Below are 24,829 nucleotides of genomic sequence, written 5' to 3'. Positions count from 1 at the left end.
TTCTTGAGCAGGGGGACCTTGCGGGCGCTGCAGGATTTCAGTCCTTCACGGCATAGTGTGTTACCAATTGTTTTCTTGGTGACTATGGTCCCAGCTGCCTTGAGATCATTGACAAGATCCTCCCGTGTAGTTCTGGGCTGATTCCTCACCGTTCTCATGATCATTGCAACTCCACGAGGTGAGATCTTGCATGGAGCCCCAGGCTGAGGGAGATTGACAGTTATTTTGTGTTTCTTCCATTTGCCAATAATCGCACCAACTGTTGTCACCTTCTCACCAAGCTGCTTGGCGATGGTCTTGTAGCCCATTCCAGCCTTGTGTAAGTCTACAATATTGTCCCTGACATCCTTGGAGAGCTCTTTGGTCTTGTCCATGGTGGAGAGTTTGGAATCTGATTGATTGATTGCTTCTGTGGACAGGTGTCTTTTATACAGGTAACAAACTGAGATTAGGAGCACTCCCTTTAAGAGTGTGCTCCTAATCTCAGCTCGTTACCTGTATAAAAGACACCTGGGAGCCAGAAATCTTTCTGATTGAGAGGGGGTCAAATACTTATTTCCCTCATTAAAATGCAAATCAATTTATAACATTTTTGACATGCGTCTTTCTGGATTTTTTTGTTGTTATTCTGTCTCTCACTGTTCAAATAAACGTACCATTAAAATTATAGACTGATCATTTCTTTGTCGGTGGGCAAACGTACAAAATCAGCAGGGGATCAAATACTTTTTTATCTCACTGTACCTCGAACCCCTGCACATTGACTCGGTACTCCTTTGTATATAGCCTCGTTATTGTTATTTTCTATTTTTATTTGCTAATTGTCTTACTTTTTAACTCTGCATTGTTGGGAAAGGGCTCGTAAGTAAGCATTTCACTGTAAAGGCTACACCTGTTGTATTTGGTGCATGTGACAAATAACATTTGATTTGATGTATTTGGATTCATACGAGGCATAGGTAATGTGCAGTACATACAAACATAACTTTCACTTGTTCACAGTTGTTGTGGATTACCATGCAGCAAGGCTGAATGCTGAGTTGACAGAGGTTGTGTGTGCGTCCGTCCAACCAGTAGGACCTGCATTATTATGACAGGTGTTGACAGACAGAAAGGGCAGCGCTCGTTATTACCAGGCGACACCCCATGGAGGACATTTAAAGAACCGTGACATGTTCAGTCTCAATGTCCGTCTCGTGTTTCATATTATGGGTTTCTCAGTGGGCGCCAGTACAATCATTCACCCCCGCTTTCTGTTGCAATCTGTTACCCCACTGCCCTGCAGAGATTTCCCCTAGTGCCTCCCTGGATACCAGCCATGGCAGCTATCACTTTCATTCTTCATTTTAGATTTCATAATGAATGGGGGGGTTGTAGAAATGGATTGTGCTCAAGTAAGCATTTCACGGTATGGTCTACTACTGTTGTCTTCAGCACATGACAAATTAAATTTGATTTGATTTGATTGTGTGGAGGCCCTACATACATGCCCAGACAGGAGAGGCCAGCCTTGTGCTGTTGCTGTATAACCCCACTCTACCTCAACAACCTCCCTAACCCTGCCACAGTGATGCATGCCGGGGCCCGATTCCAACCAGGGCCCCCGCGGCTGCAGCAGACACCCATTAAATCTGTGTCCTGGGAGTTCAGTTCCAGAATGTGGAACAGTCACTGTGTTGCTAATGCTACGGCCCGTTATTATTAGTCATCACAGAGGAGACAGCAAAACGCTGGCCTGGTAATGACCCCCCTCACCACAGCCACTCTGGAACCAGAGCGGGGACAACAGTGCTGATTGCTGGCTCGCGGGCCAAAAGAGGCAGGTCCCGCTCTGTGCTGTTGTATGTCTCCTGAGGTTAAAATGTGATGAGCCAGCAGAGTACAGTACACACCCCTACTGTCCTGTACAATCGTACAATTATTAGTTTATTTCTTGAAAAGCTGTGTGTACAGAAATGATTGTGTGTGAGAGGGAGTGCAGGGCACGGAGGTTCAGTGAAATGACCATGAAGCTATATTTAGGGACACTGAATAAGTGGCTACCTCAAAGGGATCATGAGTAATGATGACTTACTGTATGATGCAATCTATTGGTGTTTGTTTGGGGAAAGGTAGTTGATCATACACAGCATTTTTATGCTTGATCAATACATATGGCATTTTTCACATTAAAACAGAAGCTCACTATTCATACAACATAATATACAAATTCTACGCCGTTAAAGAAAAAATCCACTCAAAAACTATATTTCTGTATTTTTTTCATTAGTCCACTGTTAAAGTCATGCTCCGGCACTTTGGCGACTAAGAGAGTATTTTTTAAATATCCTGCTTTTGGCTGGATGTGTCAATGTATAGTTCATACATGCATAATCTATGAGCAGAATTACTGTTTTACCTCAATTAGTCACAAAATCCCTAGTTTGAAAGCAACTGTTTTTTTGAAGCTGTGCCGCGCCATGTTCCCTACATTTTACCCCCACATGGTCCAGCCCCCTAGCAAGTTGATTGACAGCTAGCAAGAGGCCTGCCCAGCGTTATCCAATGACGTTGCAGGGCGGGCCCAATGGCTTATGTGGCACGTGACAAAATCCTATATCTTGAAAACTTGACTGCTGACATGCAAAATGTTTTGGTACTGTATCAACAGTGGATTAATGAAAAAAATACCAAAATATTGTTTTTGAGTGGATTTCTCCTTTAATGTCTCTCTTTTATGTTTCTACATCATCTCAAAAAGAAAAATCACGAGTGACACTTACTGTCGTGCTGAAAAGGAAATTGCTTTCCATGACAAAGACTCAGTGTTGCTCTACTGATAACACTCCCCTGGAAGTAACTATTAGCTTGACCTTTCCCCTCTCAGTCCCCTTCCTGCTGAGCTGTATGTGAAGACACCAGGAAGCATGTGAGCTGCTCTGCTGTAACATGCTTGAGTGCGCTGACACTGTCTTGTAAATGGCTGTGTTTTTTCAGGTCGCGACCCACCCGACTCCAAATGACAGAGGGGCTGGGTGGCAAATGTCCGGTGTAGCGGTCTTTTGACTTTAATGGAGTTAATGGAGGAGGCGAGGCAGTCCAAACACAGGGAGGAGTGCAGGCGACCCCGAGGGCACAAGGTCACCATGTCAATCAAAAGGTGCTTCAAAGGCAAAGAAATCCCAAAGTAAATTGAAGTAGTGCCTCCTAGTTTTCTGCCATGTCTGGTTTGAAATTGTATCAAAAACATGAACTCAGCCAAACACTGAATTCACATCTACATAGACTGGGCAGCCTATCCTTAGGCAGAGCTTTTGACAGCAGTTGCAAGTCTACAACAAAGTAAATTATCCATCACTGAAATGTGTCTCTTTAGAAGTTTTGGCTTCAGGTGGCCTAACCCAAATTAGTCTTGATTTTGAGCATATAAAATAAGCTGGGGTGCTGGGTTGGGGACCAGTGTGATACATATGATGTACACATAACCCGCATTTAATTCAGAACAATGTAGTGGCCTTTGTCAGCCAGTAGCAGCCAGTGTACTGTATAAGTGAACCAGTTTACCATGACAGGGGTTGCCTTTGTGTCTCTGTCCCTGCTGGCTAAACTACAGACATCAGTGATAACCTCTTGAATTTGTGCACCATGTATAAAAAAAATCCTGAGAAAACTCAGGAAAAGCAGACCCCAGTGAAAAAGCAACGCATGGATATGTCTAGAGCGACCAAAGAACAATAACCTTACTTGTAGGTGAGGTCAGTCTTGTCCCAGCGCCCCCCAAAGAGAACGAAGCGCTTCCGCCGCTGCTTTCCTCCAAAGGTGCCCCCCTTCTGCATGTGGTAGTCCGAGATGCCACCTTTCTGAGTAGGATAGTCTGGAACACCGCAGCGAGGCCGGTTCCAGACCAACTCTGTGCCATTCCATGGCAACACAGTCTCTGGATAGACACCTTCCGAGGGGTGCAATGGTTCCTTCAGAGTGTCCTGAGTATGGCCAAACCTTGCCCTCTTCTTCAGGCCATATGGGTGGGTCTTCTGAGGCCATCCCTGTGAACAGAGGTATGTGCAACTAAGTACCGTTCAAAGAATGTAAATGTTTTGACAAAATCGCAAAGGCTACAAATGCAGTCCAGTGAATCAAATTACATTAAACTAAATCAAACAGAAAATTGAATTAATGTTTTTAGATAGCTGCATCGCAAGACATTGTCATCACAGGAAATGGCGGCATGGTACATTACTGTAACGTTCTGACAGAGAACCTCAGAAGGAGCTGGGTTTCCGGGACCCAGATAAATCAACAAGGGGTTATTAGTCCATTTCCTCCAGAGAATTTAGAGGGAATTGGTCTGTTAATTGACTGGGTGGAGAGTTGATTGGGTGGAGGACAGGGAGGGGTTGGAGGGCTGAACCCTCTCACCACTTTATCCTTGCTCTATCTTTGGCTTCGCTTTATTACAGTTTACTGGTTTCCTAAAAAGCAGCTGTGAAGGCTTGGAAACATTTCCTTCTCTGGCTTTTTTCTATGGGAGGGATGACGGTTGTAGAGGTGAAATAGGGTGAATTGTAGTTTCTTTCTTGTTTTAACGGTCTTAAAAATGCTTCTGCATCCGACAGCCCGAGGGTACCTTTTAAAAGCTGTAATTTGTGAACACGCTATTTTTAAACGGCCATTAAAAGTCTAACATGAGAGGCTTTGATGCAGTGGTGCATTTTCGCAAAGGCTTTTAAGACTTGGATGTTGTGATCAGGTCCTAGTACACGCTAACTTCCTTGCTCAAACCTTGCAGATGGACATTAAGAGAGGAATCCCATTTAGGTCTATCAGTTGTACGATCTAACATAATAGGTAACCAGGTACCCTTCTGCTTTTCAGCCATTAAATCCTTCTGCTTTTCAGCCATTGAATGAGAACGCTTTCCCAGCTTTCCCTCCTATCTCCAAGTTATTCTGTAAATTCTGTAGCCATTCGATTTCATCCCATGCCTATCTTAAAATATGTTTTTGATCACAATGACACTGACCTTGATGTATGGAAGAAACCCCAATTTGATTAGCAAGTAGCCTAGGCAGCTGATAGTGGGCGCTAGATCTGCGTTATCATCTAGAATTGATGTGCCCAGCCGTTAATACACTCGTGTCCCCCGTGGACCGGCTCGTACATAAAGCATCCACCATTCAGGCTGCAAAGGCATATTTTCCCTCCTTAACTAGCTTTAAAAAACGGGAAAAATATGTGTAATGTCTTAATAAAATACAGTTTTCCACCACCATTTTCGGACTTTCAGACAATTTAGGATGTTGCACACTGTGTTCAGCCAAGGGTTTTGACGTTGCTACTCTAATATCAAAGTGCAGATACTGTGTTGAAGAATGCTGCAAGAGCAAGCAACTTCAAAAACATTCAAGGGCAGGTGCTCACTTTTCATCCAATATTTAAAAAATAAACTTTCATAATACTATTTAATAGACCACCTATATTTTTTGGGCAAGACAGTTAGTTCAGATCTTTTGGGGTTCAGCTGATGTAATGAACTTTAGCCAAAAAAGTCTCCAAGCAGAACGCAGGTTGACGTTTATCATGAGTCTTGTCCTGGAGGCAGAACTGAGCGATTTCCCCTTCGATAGGCCAGCTGTCAAGTCAAAATTGTCTATATTGTAATAATGTATGAAAACAAAAATAGCTTTTTGGTCTTAATTTAAGGTTAGGGTTAGGCATTAGGGTTAGCAATGTGGTTAAGGTTAGGTTTAAAATCATATTTTATGATATTGTGGCTGTGCCAGCTAGTGACCACTGCAGAGCTGCCTCCAGAACAACATTCATGATGAAAAAACGCTAACTACGGTGAGAATAACCACTCACCAGCAGAGCCAAAATAGCGTCTTTGTGAGACTTGGCCAAACCTATTGAGAAGAAAACTGCCCTCCAGCATATTGTCAGCTATTCAGTATGCTCATAACAATCACACACAGAGGAATTAATTACTCATAACTCAGGACCATCAAAAGCTTTGAAATATGTTTTTAAAAGACAAACGCTCCAATGGGAGTTAGGAGTTCCATGCTTATTAGAAACATGTGACATTGGATCAGATGTCATCCTTATGTGAGGGAGAGGTGCATGGGTTTGATTTTCTTAGTTGGATGTGAGTTTCAAAGAAAGGCCCAATAAGTCATTGTTCAGATTTGCAGACAATAGCCTACATTTACAGGCCTCAGCTGATTAAGACACTGGAGAACAACATAGTAGTTGTGCAGGAGAGAAAGCCAAACTAAATGTGTTTTCCCTGCACATCTGTCACAATGGGACAGCTCCAGGTCTGCCCCATAAAAACTGAGGACTGCCCCATTCTATGTGAAGCCTTGTATGCCGCTGGGACCGCTGGCAGATTTACAACAGATGTATTTATCACCTGATAGCAATGTTTTGGTCTGTGATAGCCTGAGATATGAGAACGTTTTGGAGACATCACCCAACTATAGCCTAATGACTTTACTTCTTACTTTACTTTCCTTCACTAAACATTAACAATACCACATTTCGACTCTGTCAACCACCGCATTCTTATTGGCAGACTATATAGCCTTGGTTTCTCAAATGACTGCCTCGTCTGGTTCACCAACTACTTCTCAGATAGAGTTCAATGTGTCAAATCGGAGGGCCTGCTGTCTGGACTTATGGCAGTCTCTATGGGGGTGCCACAGGGTTCAATTCTTGGGCCGACTCTTTTCTCTGTGTATCAATGATGTCGCTCTTGCTGCTGGTGACTCTCAGATCCACCTCTACGCAGACGACACCATTTTGTATACATCTGGCCCTTCATTGGACACTGTGTTAACAAACCTCCAAACGAGCTTCAATGCCATACAACACTCCTTCAGTAGCCTCCAACTGCTCTTAAACACTAGTAAAACTAAATGCATGCTCTTCAATCGAACGCTGCTGGCACCCGCCCACCCGACTAGAATCACTACTCTCGACGGGTCTGACCTAGAGTATGTGGACAACTACAAATACCTAGGTGTCTGGTTAGACTGTAAACTCTCCTTCCAGACTCACATTAAGAATCTCCAATCCAAAGTTAAATCTAGAATCGGCTTCCTATTTCGCAACAAAGCCTCCTTCACTCATGCTGCCAAACATGCCCTCGTAAAACGGACTATCCTACCGATCCTTGACTTTGGCGATGTCATTTACAAAATAGCCTCCAACACTCTACTCAGCAAATTGGATGTAGTCTATCACAGTGCCATCCGTTTTGTCACCAAAGCCCATATACTACCCACCACTGTGACCTGTACGCTCTTGTTGGCTGGTCCTCACTACATATTCGTCGCCAAACCCACTGGCTCCAGGCAATCTATAAATCACTGCTAGGCAAATCCCCGCCTTATCTTAGCGCATTGGTCACCATAGCAACACCCACCCGTAGTATGCGCTCCAGCAGGTATATCTCACTGGTCATCCCCAAAGCCAACACCTCCTTTGGCCGCCCTTCCTTCCAGTTTTCTGCTGCCAATGACTGGAACGAATTGCAAAAATCTCTGAAGCTGGAGACTCTTATCTCCCTCACTAACTTTAAGCATCAGTTGTCAGAGCACCTTACCGATCACTGCACCTGTACACAGCCCATCTGAAATTAGCCCACCCAAAGTAGAACAGCGCCGGAAGAAGATGGCTGCCGTTTTACAGCCCTCTAACCAATTGAACTATTATGTGTGTTTTTCCGCGTTATTTGTAATTTATTTTGTACATAATGTTTCTGCCATCGTCTCTTATAACCAAAGAGAGCTTCTGGATATCAGGACAGCGATTACTCACCTGGTATTGGACGAAGACTTTTTCTTCAACGAGGCGTTCGCGAAGGATATTCTACAGACTCCCGACAAGGCCCAGATCCCCGTCATTCGCGTGAGGAAGAGACGGAGATATCGTGGACGCAGATCCGGGTGCCTTGTAAGGATCCGAAGGCGAACGAGTAAACTGCCTCTCCCATCAATCCTATTAGCCAACGTTCAAGCTTTTGAGAATAAAATGGACGATTTAAGATTACGGTTATCCTACCAACGGGACATTAAAAACTGTAATATCTTATGTTTCACGGAGTCGTGGCTGAACGACAACAATGACAACATTCAGCTAGCAGGCTATACGCTACATCGGCAGGACAGAACGGCAGACTCCGGTAAGACGAGGGGCGGCGGTCTGTGTATATTTGTAAACAACAGCTGGTGCACAAAATCAAATACTAAGGAAGTCTCAAGGTTTTGCTCACCTGAGGTAGAGTATCTTATGATAAGCTGTAGACCACACTATTTACCAAGAGAGTTTTCATCTATATTTTTCATAGCTGTCTATTTACCACCACAAACCAATGCTGGCATTAAGATTGCACTGAATGAGTTGTACAAGGCCATTAATCAACAGGAAAACGCTCATCCAGATGCAGCGCTCCTAGTAGCCGGGGACTTTAATGCAGGGAAACTTAAATCCGTTCTACCTCATTTCTACCAGCATGTTAAATGTGCAACCAGAGGGGAAAAAACTCTAGACCACCTTTACTCCACACACAGAGACGCATACAAAGCTCTCCCTCGCCCTCCATTTGGCAAATCTGACCATAACTCTATCCTCCTGATTCCTGCTTATAAGCAAAAACTGAAGCAGGAAGCACCAGTGATTCGGCTAATAAAAAAGTGGTCAGATGACGCAGATGCTAAGCTACAGGACTGTTTTGCTAGCACAGACTGGAACATGTTCCGGGATTCTTCAGACAGCATTGAGGAGTACACCACATCAGTCACTGGCTTCATCAATAAGTGCATCGATGATGTCGTCCCCACAGTGACCGTACGTACATACCCCAACCAGAAGCCATGGATTACAGGAAACATCCGCACTGAGCTAAAGGTTAGAGCTGCCGCTTTCAAGGAACGGGACTCTAACCCGGACGCTTATAAGAAATCCCGCTATGACCTCCGACGAACCATCAAACAGGCAAAGAGTCAATACAGGTCTAAGATTGAATCATACTACACTGGCTCTGACGCTCGTCGGATGTGGCAGGGCTTGAAAACTATTACAGACTACAAAGGGAAGCACAGCCGCGAGCTGCCCAGTGACACAAGCCTACCAGACGAGCTAAACCACTTCTATGCTCGCTTCGAGGCAAGCAACACTGAAGCATGCATGAGAGCACCAGCTGTTCCGGACGACTATGTGATCACGCTCTCCGTAGCCGATGTGAGTAAGACTTTTAAGCAGGTCAACATTCACAAGGCCGCAGGGCCAGACGGATTACCAGGACGTGTACTCCGAGCATGTGCTGACCAACTGGCAAGTGTCTTCACTGACATTTTCAACATGTCCCTGACTGAGTCTGTAATACCAACATGTTTCAAGCAGACCACCATAGTCCCCGTGCCCAAGAACTCTAAGATAACCTGCCTAAATGACTACCGACCCGTAGCACTGACGTCTGTAGCCATGAAGTGCTTTGAAAGACTGGTCATGGCTCACATCAACAGCATAATCCCAGAAACCCTAGACCCACTCCAATTTGCATACCGCCCCAACAGATCCACAGATGATGCAATCTCTATCGCACTCCACACTGCCCTTTCCCACCTGGACAAGAGGAACACCTACGTGAGAATGCTATTCATTGACTACAGCTCAGTATTCAACACCATAGTGCCCTCTAAGCTCATCACTAAGCTAAGGATCCTGGGACTAAACACCTCCCTCTGCAACTGGATCCTGGACTTCCTGACGGGCCGCCCCCAGGTGGTAAGGGTAGGTAACAACACATCTGCCACACTGATCCTCAACACGGGGGCCCCTCAGGGGTGCGTGCTCAGTCCCCTCCTGTACTCTCTGTTCACCCATGACTGCATGGCCAGGCACGACTCCAACACCATCATTAAGTTTGCCGACGACACAACAGTGGTAGGCCTGATCACCGACAACGATGAGACAGCCTATAGGGAGGAGGTCAGAGATCTGGCCGTGTGGTGCCAGGACAACAACCTCTCCCTCAACGTGACCAAGACAAAGGAGATGATTGTGGACTACAGGAAAAAAAAGAGGACTGAGCACGCCCCCATTCTCATCGACGGGGCTGTAGTGGAACAGGTTGAGAGCTTCAAGTTCCTTGGTGTCCACATCACCAACGAACTATCATGGTCCAAACACACCAAGACAGTCGTGAAGAGGGCACGACAAAGCCTATTCCCCCTCAGGAGACTAAAAAGATTTGGCATGGGTCCTCAGATCCTCAAAAAATTCTACAGCTGCACCATCGAGAGCATCCTGACTGGTTGCATCACCGCCTGGTATGGCAACTGCTTGGCCTCTGACCGCAAGGCACTACAGAGGGTAGTGCGTACGGCCCAGTACATCACTGGGGCAAAGCTCCCTGCCATCCAGGACCTCTATACCAGGCGGTGTCAGAGGAAGGCCCTCAAAATTGTCAAAGACTCCAGTCACCCTAGTCATAGACTGTTCTCTCTGCTACCGCACGGCAAGCGGTACCGGAGTGCCAAGTCTAGGTCCAAAAGACTTCTCAACAGCTTCTACCCCCAAGCCATAAGACTCCTGAACAGCTAATCATGGCTACCCGGACTATTTGCACTGCCCCCCCACCCCATCCTTTTTACGCTGCTGCTACTCTGTTAAGTATTTATGCATAGTCACTTTAACTCTACCCACATGTACATATTACCTCAACTACCTCAACTAGCCGGTGCCCCCGCACATTGACTATGCAACGGTACCCCCCTGTATATATAGCCTCCCTACTGTCACTTTATTTTATTGTATATATAGCCTCCCTACTGTCACTTTATTTTACTTCTGCTCTTTTTTTCTCAACACTTTTTTGTTGTTGTTTTATTCTTACTTTTTTGTTTAAAATAAATGCACTGTTGGTTAAGGGCTGTAAGTAAGCATTTCACTGTAATGTCTGCACCTGTTGTATTCGGCGCATGTGACCAATAAAATTTGATTTGATTTTGATTTGATTTGATTACCTCATCCCCATATTGTTATTTATTTTGCTCATTTGCACCCCAGTATCTCTATTTGCACATCATCTCTTGCACATCTATCATTCCAGTGTTAATACTAATTGTAATTATGTTGCACTATAGCCTATGTATTGCCTTACCTCCATAACTTGCTACATTTGCACACACTGTATATATATTTTCTGTTGTATTTTTGACTTTATGTTTTGTTTTACCCCATATGTAACTCTGTGTTGTTGTTTTTATCGCACTGCTTTGCTTTATCTTGGCCAGGTCACAGTTGTAAATGAGAACTTGTTCTCAACTGGCTTACCTGGTTAAATAAAGGTGAAATAAAATAAAATAAAATACAAATTTCTAGCCAGGATCCCAACTTTGTGCCGCAGCCAAGAAGGCTTTTGCTGCGACCAACCAATAGGTCCCAACCCTCCATTTGGAAAACTTAGTTTACTCTGAACCTCTAAAGGTAAATATTTCACATATTCAGGGAGCTATACTTTTACACAAACATTTTAGATTTGAATGAAGGTATTTTTGTGATTTTATACTCAACTCAGATTTGTAGCCTGTGGTAACTTTTTGTTGTAGTAGGATGGTGGTCACTGGTCAGTGATCTGTTCTTGCATCATCATGTCTAGACTCAACACTTGACATAACCCTAGATGGCTCCACGTTTTTCCCCATTCATGATTTGTATGCACATGTATTTCTTACATGAATTGAGTTGAGATGGAATAAAGCCCAACCCTGGGCAACACCACATCATACTGCACACAGATTAGTTGATGAGCTCAGCTGAACACATTGGCATCAACAGTAGTCCAATATAACTGAATAAGTGACTGGTTTTAGTCAAGCATGTGGTGGTGGATGTTGGGTTGCATTTCAACAACAGGCTTAAAGAGCCAATGAGGTTGAAAAACACAGAACTGCAGTCTGTCAGATGGAAACTGGGGAAAACCCAGGAAAAGAGAGCAGACATGTCCCTACAGGACAATTCTGGATAGCTGTGTCTTGCTCACCTTGGCAAACCCCAGCTTACTGTGAAACATGACAACAAAATGTGCCCACCTACAGACCATGGCTCTGGGGGGTAATCTCCCCGGTGGCGTCTGTTGCTATAAACCATGGCTCTGGGGGGTAATCTCCCCGGTGGCGTCTGTTGCTATAAACCATGGCTCTGGGGGGTAATCTCCCCGGTGGCGTCTGTTGCTATAAACCATGGCTCTGGGGGGTAATCTCCCCGGTGGCGTCTGTTGCTATAAACCATGGCTCTGGGGGGTAATCTCCCCGGTGGCGTCTGTTGCTATAAACCATGGCTCTGGGGGGTAATCTCCCCGGTGGCGTCTGTTGCTATAAACCATGGCTCTGGGGGGTAATCTCCCCGGTGGCGTCTGTTGCTACAGACCATGGCTCTGGGGGGTAATCTCCCCGGTGGCGTCTGTTGCTATAAACCATGGCTCTGGGGGGTAATCTCCCCGGTGGCGTCTGTTGCTATAAACCATGGCTCTGGGGGGTAATCTCCCCGGTGGCGTCTGTTGCTATAAACCATGGCTCTGGGGGGTAATCTCCCCGGTGGCATCTGTTGCTATAAACCATGGCTCTGGGGGGTAATCTCCCCGGTGGCGTCTGTTGCTATAAACCATGGCTCTGGGGGGTAATCTCCCCGGTGGCGTCTGTTGCTATAAAGGGGCTTTTGTCTATGTCATTCATTCACTTAAAACCGCCACCTTACCCACCCCCAATCCCTCCCTCATACCCCAAACACACAGCTGTAGTGAATGATATCTCTGCCGATATAAAGTACCAGTCAAAAGTTTGGACACACCTACTCATTCAAGGGTTTTTATTTATTTTTTACTATTTTCTACATTGTAGAATTATAGTAAAGATATCAAACCTATGAAATAGCACATATGGAATCATGTAGTAACCAAAAAAGTGTTAAACAAAGTAGCCACCCTTTGCCTTGATGACAGCTTTGCACACTCTTGGCATTCTCTCAACCAGCTTCATGAGGTAGTCACCTGGAATGCATTTCAATTAACAGGTGTGCCTTGTTAAAAGTTAATTTGTGGAATTTCTTTCTTTCTTAATGCTTTTGAGCCAATCAGTTGTGATGTGACAATGTAGGGAGGTATACAGAAGATAGCCCTATTTGGTAAAAGACCAAGTCCATATTATGGCAAGAACAGCTCAAATAAGCAAAGAGAAATGACAGTCCATCATTACTTTAAGACATGAAGGTCAGTCAATCCGGAAAAATTCAAGAACTTTGAAAGGACCGCCACAGGAAAGGAATACCCAGAGTTACCTCTGCTGCAGAGGATAAGTTCATTAGAGTTAACTGCACCTCAGATTGCAGCCCAAATAAATGCTTCACAGAGTTCAAGTAACAGACACATCTCAACATCAACTGTTCAGAGGAGTCTGCGTGAATCAGGCCTTCATGGTCGAATTGCTGCAAAGAAACCACTACTAAAGGACACCAATAAGAGACTTGCTTGGTCCGAGAAACACGAGCAATGGACATTAGACCGGTGGAAATCTGTCCTTTGGTTTGATGAGTCCAAATGTAAGATTTTTTGGTTCCAACCGCCGTGTCTTTGTGAGACGCAGAGTAGGTGAACGGATGATCTCTGCATGTGTGGTTCCCACCGTGAAGCATGGAGGAGGAGGTGTGATGCTGTGGGGGTGCTTTGCTGGTGACACTGTCTGTGATTTATTTAGAATTCAAGGCACACTTAACCAGCATGGCTACCACAGCATTCTGCAGCGATACCCCATCCCATCTGGTTTGGGCTTAGTGGGACTATCATTTGTTTTTCAACAGGACAATGACCCAACACACCTCCAGGCTGTGTAAGGGCTATTTGACCAAGGAGAGTGAAGGAGTGCTGCATCAGATGACCTGGCCTCCACAATCATCCGACCTCAACCCAATTCAGAAGGTTTGGGATGAGTGAAGGAAAAGTGTTATTTTTCCACACTGAGTTCTCATAATTTGCCATCCAAAAGAGCAATTTTCCAAGAAATATGCTTCAATTGTTGATTTCTTAAATTGTGACAATAATGACATATCATGAGAATGGTCGCAAGTGTTCAGATAAGAGATTCCCTTTTTTCATCCCATTTATTGAATATCGGCTTTCGCTGGAATTATCTAACGATATATCGGTCGGGCTCTAATTGAAATTTAAGGATTGCTATTACTTTAACCGCTGGAGATTGTTTTACTGTAGATTAGAACCAGGGGGTGAAAGTAAGGCGGTACGGTCTGGTACGGCATCCCGGCATCCCGGCAAAATATATCATGGGGGTACGCTGTACCGGTCAGTGACATGAAAAATGTGGCCGACACTGAGACGCGCGCGGATAGCAGTGGACGCATAAATTCTGGCCTAATGACAATCGGCAAATGTCATTACACTTTTGGCTGTTTTGTGTAACAGATGCCTCTTTCCATTCACCACTGTTTGGAGGCTGGAAATATGTTGCGAGTGGATGAACATCTGCAGGTTGCCTAGTAAAGGAGCCCTTTGAAGTGACAGCCTGTGTTATGCCACAATACATTTTAAAAGTTAAATGACTAATCTTTACCACTTGGCCCACAGAGATGCTATTGAATTAATAGGGATTCTATATGTAATTCTATGATTAGGCCCATTATTATTTTGGGTGCAAGCGTGTGCACATTTTAATTATACTTTCACCCCTGATTAGAAGGTAGCCTTTCTTCCTTAGAAGAAGAAAGGCTACCGCTGAGGTCCTCAGACTTTTCAATGCACCCTTTGTGGCTTCCATCCAAATCCACGCATGAAACAGGAAGAAGGCGCAACATTTACTTTCCTCCCACATACTGAGCACATACTGCACACAGTATATGTACAGTGCCTTCAGAAAGTATTCAGATCCCTTGACTTTTTCCACATTTTGTTACGTTACAGCCTTATTCTAAAATGGATTTTTTTTTATATAATCCTCAGCAATCTACACACAATACCCCATAACGTCAAAGCGAAAACAGGTTTTTAGAAATGTTTGCTAATTTATTAAAAATAAAAACCGGAAATACCTTATTTACATAAGTATTCAGACCCTTTGCTATGAGACTCGAAATTGAGCTCAGGTGCATCCTGTTTCCATTGATCATCCTTGAGATGTTGCTACAACTTGATTGGAGTCCACCTGTGGTAAGTTAGATTGATTGGACATGATTTGGAAAGGCACACACCTGTCTATATAAGGTCCCATAGTTGACAGTGCATGTCAGAGCTAAAACCAAGCCATGAGGTCGAAAGGAATTGTCCGTAGAGCTCCGAGGACAGGATTGTGGTGAGGCACAGATCTGGGGAAGGGTACCAAAAAATGTCTGCAGCATTGAAGGTCCCCAAGAACACAGTGGCCTCCATCATTCTTAAATGGAATAAGTTTGGAACCACCAAGACTCTTCCTAGAGCCTGCCGCCCGGCCAAACTGAGCAATCAGGGGAGAAGGGCCTTAGTCTGGGATGTGATCAAGAACCCGATAGTCACTCTGAAAGAGCTCTAAAGTTCCTCTGTGGAGATGGGAGAACCTTCCAGAAGGACAACCATCTCTACAGCACTCCACCAGTCAGGCCTTTATGGTAGAGTGGCCAGACGGAAGCCACTCCTCAATAAAAGGCACATGACAGCCCGCTTGGAGTTTGTCAAAAGGCACCTAAAGACTCTCAGACCATGATAAACAAGATCCTCTGGTCTGATGAAACCAAGATTGAACTCTTTGTCCTGAATGCCAAGCGTCACGTCTGGAGGAAACCTGCCACCATCCCTACGGTGAAGCATGGTGGAGGCGGCATTATGCTGTGGGGATGTTTTTCAACGGCAGGGACTGGGAGACTAGTCAGGATCGAGGGAAAGATGAACGGAGCAAAGTACAGAGAGACCCTTGATGAAAACCTGCTCCAGAGAGCTCAGGACCTCAGACTGGGGCGAAGGTTCACCTTCCAACAGGACAACGACCCTAAGCACACAGCCAAGTCAACACAGGAGTGGCTTCGGGGCAAGTCTCTGAATGTCCTTGAGTGGCCCAGCCAGAGCCCAGACTTGAACCCGATCGAACATCTCTTGAGAGACATGAAAATAGCTGTGCAGCAATGCTCCCCATCCAACCTGACAGAGCTTGAGAGGATCTGCAGAGAAGAATGGGAGAAACTCCCCAAATACCGGTGTGACAAGCTTGTAGCGTCATACCCAAGAAGACTCAAGGCTGTAATCGCTGCCAAAGGTGCTTCAACAAAGTACTGAGTAAAGGGTCTGAATACTTATGTAAATGTAATATTTCCGTTTTATTTGCAAGCATTTCTAAAAACCTGTTTTTGCTTTGTCATTATGGGGTATTGTGTGTAGATTGATGAGGGAAAAAAACAATTTAATCAATTTTAGAATAAGGCTGTAACATAACAAAATGTGGAAAAAGTCTATATTTGATAAGCGCTATCCCCACTAACTCAGACATCCTTTGGCAGATAACAAGTAGGACATAAAGATAAAGAATGTGTATGCTGGAAGAAATCCATCTAGGATAAATATTTATACACAACGAGCCCCAGAGATCTGCATTCTGCATGCCTTGAGAGGTTGTACACACAAACAAAGTGATTATACTGAGTGGAGAAATGGTTTGGCAGGAAAAGGATGAGGATTAAGATGATGGGAGATGAGAGATATAATGAGGCATTGACAGTGGTGTATCTAAGTTGCTTTGTTAGCGAAGAATGAATTGGTTGCCACTCCAAAGATCGCTGCTAAGGAAAAGTATTTAGATGGCAGTTTTCACTTGGGGTGAAGAGATTCCTCAAATTGTCAAATCAATGTTTCCCAGTTAGACATTGGGTTCTGGCTCACTAGAGTCTGTGTGTCTCAAAGGAAACAATGAAAGAATTAAAGACAAAAAGGTTTCGAAACAAATTCTGTAGTGTAGATTCATCTCATGAGTGAACGTTCTAACAACTTTAGGGAATATTTTAAGAGCTCTCTGGTAAACTCACAGTTCTGTTTATGTTGCCACACTACGTCAGACAACTCCAACAGACCCATTTTGGAACCTTGACTTAAGTACTTCCAATGGCTTGAATTGTAAACTACGTGTAAGTATATCATGAAGTGTCTCAATCTTTACGGTTCAGAATCTCTCTAAGTCTATTGAAATATGGAGATCTCTTATCTCTGAAAAATGATGGGATAAGAATGTAGACTTGCCAAGCTCCAGTACAGCACCTCTTGAGCTTAAATTACAGTATCTACACAAACATCTACATGTTCAGATATCACTAGATAATGCTCAGTAGCGTCTCTCAAAGCGGAGCTGCCAGCATTGCTTTCAACCATAGTTCTTTCTCAATTGACAGGTTTTTAAGGAGCATCGGCCTGCTCCCCTTTAGACATATGTCTGTGACTGCCCTCTGAATGTTAATCTATGCTTTGCCATGGTAACCTTTGTCTGTTTATCATTCAGTCAAAATCATACCAAAAGTATGTGGACACCTGCTCGTCGAACATATCATTCCAAAACCATGGGCATTAATATTGAGTTGGTCTCCCTTTGCTGCTATAACAGCCTCCACTCTTCTGGGAAGGCTTTCCACTAGATGTTGGAACATTGCTGCGGGGACTAGCTTCCATTCAGCCACAAGAGCATTAGTGAGGTCAGTCCCTGATGTTGGGCGATTAGGCCTGGCTCACAGTCGGCGTTCCAATTCATCCCAAAGGTGTTCGATGGGGTTGAGGTCAGGGCTCTGTGCAGGCCAGTCAGGTTCTTCCACACTGATCTCGACAAACCATTTCTTTATGGACCTCGCTTTGTGCACGGGGGCATTGTCATGCTGAAACAGGAAAGGGCCTTCCCCAAACTGTTGCCACAAAGTTGGAAGCACAGAATCGTCTAGAATGTCATTGTATGCTGTAGCGTTAAGATTTCCCTTCACTGGAACTAAGGGTCCTAGCCCGAACCATGAAAAACAGCCCCAGACCATTATTCCTCCTCCACCAAACTTTACAGTTGACACTATGCATTCGGGCAGGTAGCGTTCTCCTGGCATCCGCCAAACCCAGATTCGTCTGTCGGACTGCCAGATGGTGAAGCATGATTCATCACTTAAGAGAACCCATTTCCACTGCTCCAGAGTCCAATGGCGGCGAGCTTTACACCACTCCAGCCGACGCTTGGCAATGCGCATTGTGATCTTAGGCTTGTGTGCAGCTGCTCGGCCATGGAAACCCATTTCATGAAGCTCCCGACTAACAATTATTGTGCTAGGGCCTCCCAAGTGGCGCGGCGGTCTAAGCCACTGCATCGCAGTGCTTGACGCGTCACTACAGACCCAGGTTTGATCCCAGGCTGTGTCACAACTGGCTGTGACCGGGAGTCACATAGGGTGGCGCACAATTTGTTTTATATATCTTTTTCACCTTTATTTAACCAGGTAAGCCAGTTGAGAACAAGTTCTCATTTACAACTGCGACCTGGCCAAGATAAAGCAAAGCAGTGCGATAAAAACATCAACACAGAGTTACATATGGGGTAAACAAAACATAAAGTCAAAAATACAACAGAAAATATATATACAGTGTGTGCGAATGTAGTAAATTATGGAGGTAAGGCAATAAATAGGCCATAGTGCAAAATAGTTACAATTTCGCATTAACACTGGAATGATAGATGTGCAAAAGATGATGTGCAAATAGAGATACTGGGGTGCAAATTAGCAAAATAAAGAACAATATGGGGATGAGGTAGTTGGATGTGCTAATTACAGATGGGCTGTGTACAGGTGCAGTGATCGGTAAGATGCTCTGACAACTGATGCTTAAAGTTAGTGAGGGAGATAAGAGTCTCCAGCTTCAGAGATTTTTGCAGTTCGTTCCAGTCATTGGCAGCAGAGAACTGGAAGGAATGGCGGCCAAAGAAGGTGTTGGCTTTGGGGATGACCAGTGAGATATACCTTCTGGAGCGCAGACTACGGGTGGGTGTTGCTATGGTGATGAGTGAGCTAAGATAAGACAGGGATTTGCCTAGCTGTGATTTATAGATGACCTGGAGCCAGTGGGTTTGGCGACGAATATGTAGTGAGGGCCAGCCAACAAGAGCGTACAGGTCACAATGGTGGGTAGTATATGGGACTTTGGTGACAAAACGGATGGCACTGTGATAGACTACATCCAATTTGCTGAGTAGAGTGTTGGAGGCTATTTTGTAAATGACATCGCCGAAGTCAAGGATCAGTAGGATAGTCAGTTTTACGAGGGCATGTTTGGCAGCATGAGTGAAGGAGGCTGGCTTTGTTGCGAAATAGGAACCCGATTCTAGATCTAACTTTTGATTGGAGATGCTTAATGTGAGTCTGGAAGGAGAGTTAACAGTCTAACCAGACACCTAGGTATTTGTAGTTGTCCACATACTCTAGGTCAGACCCGCCGAGAGTAGTGATTCTAGTCGGGTGGGCGGGTGCCAGCAGCGTTCGGTTGAAGAGCATGCATTTAGTTTTACTAGTGTTTAAGAGCAGTTGGAGGCTACGGAAGGAGTGTTGTATGGCGTTGAAGCTCGTTTGGAGGTTTGTTAACACAGTGTCCAATGAAGGGCCAGATGTATACAAAATGGTGTCGTCCGGAAAGCGGTGGATCCGAGCGTCACCAGCAGCAAGAGCAACATCATTGATATACACAGAGAATAGAGTCGGCCCAGCGTCGTCTAGGTTAGGGGAGGGTTTGGCCGGGGGGGATTTACTTGGTTCATCGCACTCTAGCGACTCCTTGTGGCGGGCCGGGCGCCTGCAGGCTGACTTCGGTCGTCAGTTGAATGGTGTTTCCTCCGACACATAGGTGCGGCTGGTTAAGCGGGCGGGTGTAAAGAAGCGTGGTTTGGCAGGTCATGTTTCGGAGGACGCATGACTCGACCTTCGCCTCTCCCGAGGCCGTTGGGGAGTTGCAGCAACGAGACAAGATCGTAATCGGATCACAATTGGATATCACAAAATTGGGGAGAGGACAGACGATTTTTCGTATTTCAGCACTCGGTGGTCCCGTTCTGTGAGCTTGTGTGGCCTACCACTTCGCGGCTGAGCCATTGTTGCTCCTAGACGTTTCCGCTTCACAATAACAGCACTTACAGTTGACCGGGGCAGCTCTAGAAGCGCAGAAATGTTACGAACTGACTTGTTCGAAAGGTGGCATCCTATGACGGTGCCATGTTGAAAGTCACTGAGCTCTTCAGTAAGGCCATTCTATTGCCAATGTTTGTCTATGGAGATTGCATGGCTGTGTGCTCGATTTTATACACCTGTCAGCAACGGGTATGGCTTAAATAGCCGAATCCACTAGGGGTCTCCACATACTTTTGTATATATAGTGTACGTGCATGGTATGCAAGGAAAACTTGAACACAAATCTCGCTTCATATTTGGTGGTCATATTTGCATGAAAACAACTTAACTGTATCCCTACTGACTATACTATTGACAGACACTTTGATTCCAACCAACTGCACTCTCAGCATTATGCTTTTGGGGGTGCCTTTTTTGACAGCACAAAGGGAAGTTGTGATAGAGAAGAACGCACAAAGGAAGACCCGACGGAGGTGAGCCGGCTCTCTCAGCGCAGCAGCTATCTTGTTCTTTCCCTTTTCCCTGTGTCAGCAGAAAGAGGGGTTTGTTATCCTGCACCAGATGCCAGATTACTTGCCTCAGCCTGCATAATCTCCCTCTCTCGCGCTTTGTCAACAGCAGGGAACAAATTGACTGCATGCACCACTGACACACACTAGCTAGGGTGGCAGGTTGCCTAGTGGTTGGAGCATTAGGCAAGTAACCAAAAGGTTACTGGTTCGAATACCCGAGCTGTCAATGTGAAAAATGTGTTGATGTGTCCTATGGCTGACCCTGTAAAACAACACTTTCACAGCACCTATCCGGTGTATGGATACTTTTACTTGAGTTCGGACCCTAGTACATAAGTATTTTTCACCTTAATGGTCTGAAGCATTCCAAACCCCTCCCACACCCTTTCTATATAAACAACTCAGAGTCCTTATGTTAGCTCTCTCTCAGCAAAGAGCCACTTGATGCTGTCGTCAACTGTGCACAAAGCCCAGCGCCAATCTGAAATGTGTATCCAAGAGGCAAGTGTTATGTGTAGGGCTTCTCCTTTGTCATGTCTGTCCACCCACTGGAAAGATTGAGGGCTGTCAAGGTCTTACAAATCATAGGGAAAATAGGTTGCATCCTAAAGTATTCATACAATGGCATACAATCTGTCAATATTCCACTCTTGTCACCCTCAGCCTCCCACACACACACATAGACACACACTCTCTCTCTTCCACACACACACACACCTTTTAGAGAAAATTACACATGTTCTCCTAAATATCTAAATCAAGCATTAATGGGGCGGCAGTTAGGCTAATGGTTAAGCGCATTGGCCAGTAACTGAAAATTCACTGGTTTGAATCCCTGAACCGACTAGGTGAAAAATCTGTCTATGTGCCCGTGAGCAAGGCACTTAATCCTATTTGCTCCTGTAAGTTGCTCTGGATAATTTGCTTAACAAGTCACATAATAAGTTGCATGGACTCTGTGTGCAATAATAGTGTTTAACATGATTTTTGAATGACTACCTCATCTTTGTACCCCACACATACAATTATCTGTAAGGCCCCTCAGTTGAGCAGTGAATTTCCAACAAAGATCCAATGCCTCGCAAAGAAGGACACGTATTGATAGATGGGTAAAAATGAAAAAAGCAGTCATTGATTACACTCTGGATGGTGTATAAAGGTGTCCTTCCTAACTCAGTTGCTGGAGAGGAAGGGAACCGTTCAGGGATTTCACCATGAGGCCAATTGTGACTTTAAAACAGTTACAGAGTTTAATGGCTGTGATAGGAGAAAACTGAGGATGGATCAAGAACATTGTAGTTACTCAACAATACTAACCTAATTGATAAAGTGAAAAGAAGGAAGCCTGAACAGAATAACAAATATTCCAAAACATGCATCCTGTTTACAACAAAGCACTAAAGTAATACTGCAAAAAAGTGGCAAAGCAATTTTTTATTTAATTATTTTCAAGCATAGTAGTGGCTGCATCATGTTATGGGTATGCTTGTAATCGTTAAGGACTGGGAGTTTTTCAGGATAAAAAATTAACAGAATGGAGCTAAGCACAGGCAAAATCCTAGAGGAAAACCTGGTTCAGTCTGCTTTCCACCAGACACTGGGAGAGGAATTCACCTTTCAGCAGGACAATAACCTAAAGCACAAGGCCAAATCTACACTGGAAAAAGACAGTGAATGTTCATGAGTGGCCAAGTTACAGTTTTGACTTAAATCTACTTCAAAACATATGGCAAGACCTGAAAATGGTTGCCTACAATGATCAATAACCAATTTGACAGAGCTTGAAGAATTTTGAAAAGAATAATGGGCAAATGTTGCACAATCCAGGTGTGGAAAGCTCTTAGAAACTTAAAAACTCACAGCTGTAATCACTGCCAAAGGTGCTTCTACAAAGTATTGACTCAGGGGTGTTAATACTTATATCAATGAGATATTTCTGTATTTCATTTTCAATAAATGTGCAAACATTTCTAAAACATGTTTTCACTTTTTCATTTCGAATTCAGGCTAACACAACAAAATGTGGAATAAGTCTAGGGGTATGAATACTTTCTGCAGGCATGCTACCTGTAAATTGTGCAACAACTTTACTGATTTAGGACAGACACTCTTCCACAAGTAAACGGTGCTCCCTGTGTGCACAGATATCATTTCAACATCTAGTTTTGATTTACATTTGGTTTAGTTGTCAACTATCATGAATTAAATGTGAAATCAACAAAAAAATTCATTGAATTTAGGTTAAACGTTTGGTCAAAAAATGACCTTTGCAAATCCAATCAGTTTTCCACATCAACGTCATCACATTGCATTTTATTGTTGAAATGACATGGAAACAACGTTGATTCAACCCGTTTTTGCCCAGTAGGTAGGCTACTCTCTCTCTTTCTTCTGATCTCTCTCTCTCTCTCTCTCTGTGTCTCCCTCTCTCTCTCTCTCAAAGGAATAACACACAAACAGTTAGTCTGGACCCACATTCTCCATAATTTAGATTCATAAAACGCCCTTGCTCTGCAAAATGTAAAATAATTCCACATCATCTGCATTTATATCGTCACTCACCGCCGCCGCTTTGTACCTGTTGCTGGCTCTCCCCTCCGGTACTGGCAGAGAATGAATGCAGAGCAAGAGGTGCAACGCAAAGACGCTACAGAAAACCCAAAGAGACGGCATCATCTTTTGATTCGGAGCGGACTCGCAGTTTGACCGCGCTTGAGCACACCTTGGCGATAGAGAAGGCGGAGGATGTGAGCGGGATGAAGTGGAGTCAGTGAATGACGGAGAGGTGTCTCGCAGGGGGATTTTATACTCCCTTATTTCTTTGTTCTCTTTCTTCAAATTACACTTTTTTATGGGCCTCGGTGGCAAGTCAAGTACACATGCGCTCACGTGATTTAACCCGTTTCCCGCTGCATCAATGCCCATGTGCAAGAAGCCTTGCCTTGTAAACCTTTTCAGAACTCTGACCTGAAAGATCCTCTAGGGTTAGGGGTATAGGCATAAGCTCAGTGGGCTAATGTGGTCTTTAGGCGCAGAGTAAACCACTAGGGTTTGATTGGTTGGTCACATATGTAATTCATAACATGTTTATTACTCTTTATTTATAGGCTACTTTGATGGAGATTTGTTTTTATAACTCAAGATGTTTACTTGCAAAGTTACTTTTTCTGTTTTTGTGGTAGCCTATTAAGTATTTTGTAACAAGATCAATGTTGATGCAGCCTATCTTTGCCCAACCATGGGTGCAGGTATTTACACTTTTCAGGAAACTTTAGTGGAACTGGAAACATTAGTGAAGGGTTCAATCAGGGTTATCCACAAATCTGCCCAGAGGACAAATCTGCCCTTGAACAAAATTTACCCCAAAAAACACCAAATAGCATTCCACTGAACCATCCACCAAGACTTCCACCAAGGTATTTTGGTGTTTATGGGTTTCCCGATCTTAGCTATAACTTTACTAGCTTAAATAACAAATGGACAGAGAGGGAAATACAGTTAATGCTAAGAGGCGTTTTAATGTTACACTACACGGGGTAAAGGGGAGGTGCACAAAACATAAATCACAGTACAGCGGGAGGTATCTCCCCAGAGAGATAATCACAAGAGAGAGAGCGAGAGATAGCTATATCCACACAAACCTATTTCGAACCTCCCCCACTCACTCTTCTATTACCATGACAACCCCATAAACAATTAACATGACTGGTGCTGCCAGCCTGCCTACCCTACCCGCTGAGGGTCACTACAGTATCATGAAAAGCATCTATAACATTTTTAAAGGTACCAGCATCAAGACTTCCAGTGACAGTCAGACTTATGTCATTCCAATCTGCGCCATTATACTATGAGGTTTAGCATTACAATCGAGAATTTGGTATTAACCCCCTATAAATCAAATTATATAAATGTCCCTCTTCAGAACCCCAGCCAAATCACTAATCAGACTCTGTTTCTTTGTACCATACCGGTCAAAAGTTTTAGAACACCTACTCATTCAAGGGTTTTTCTTAATTTTTACTATTTTCTACATTGTAGAATAATAGTGAAGACATCAAAACTATGAAATAACACATATGGAATCATGTAGTAACCAAAAAAGTGTTAAAAAATCCAAATATATTTTATATTTGAGATTCTTCAAATAGCCAACCCTTTGCCTTGATGAC

At 44.2% G+C, this 24,829-nt stretch overlaps 1 protein-coding gene across 1 annotated transcript in view; it reads right to left on the bottom strand.

Moving 5' to 3' along the window:
- mmp11b (matrix metallopeptidase 11b) overlaps positions 1 to 23,336 on the bottom strand; it is a gene marked incomplete at both ends in the record, with an annotated part of 41,210 nt that extends 17,874 nt beyond the window's left edge. Inside the window, 2 exons of the mRNA XM_084160065.1 lie at positions 3,724 to 4,025; positions 23,223 to 23,336. Of these exons, the coding sequence (XP_084016191.1) occupies positions 3,724 to 4,025; positions 23,223 to 23,336 (416 nt within the window). The remainder of the gene's footprint in view (positions 1 to 3,723; positions 4,026 to 23,222) is intronic.
- Between the last annotated feature and the right edge of the window lie 1,493 nt (positions 23,337 to 24,829).

Source organism: Coregonus lavaretus (assembly GCF_964263955.1).
Source record: "Coregonus lavaretus genome assembly, chromosome: 4".
NCBI lineage: Eukaryota > Metazoa > Chordata > Actinopteri > Salmoniformes > Salmonidae > Coregonus > Coregonus lavaretus.
Note: the sequence above shows the minus strand (reverse complement) of the source record. Positions and strands in the feature narration are given on the sequence as shown.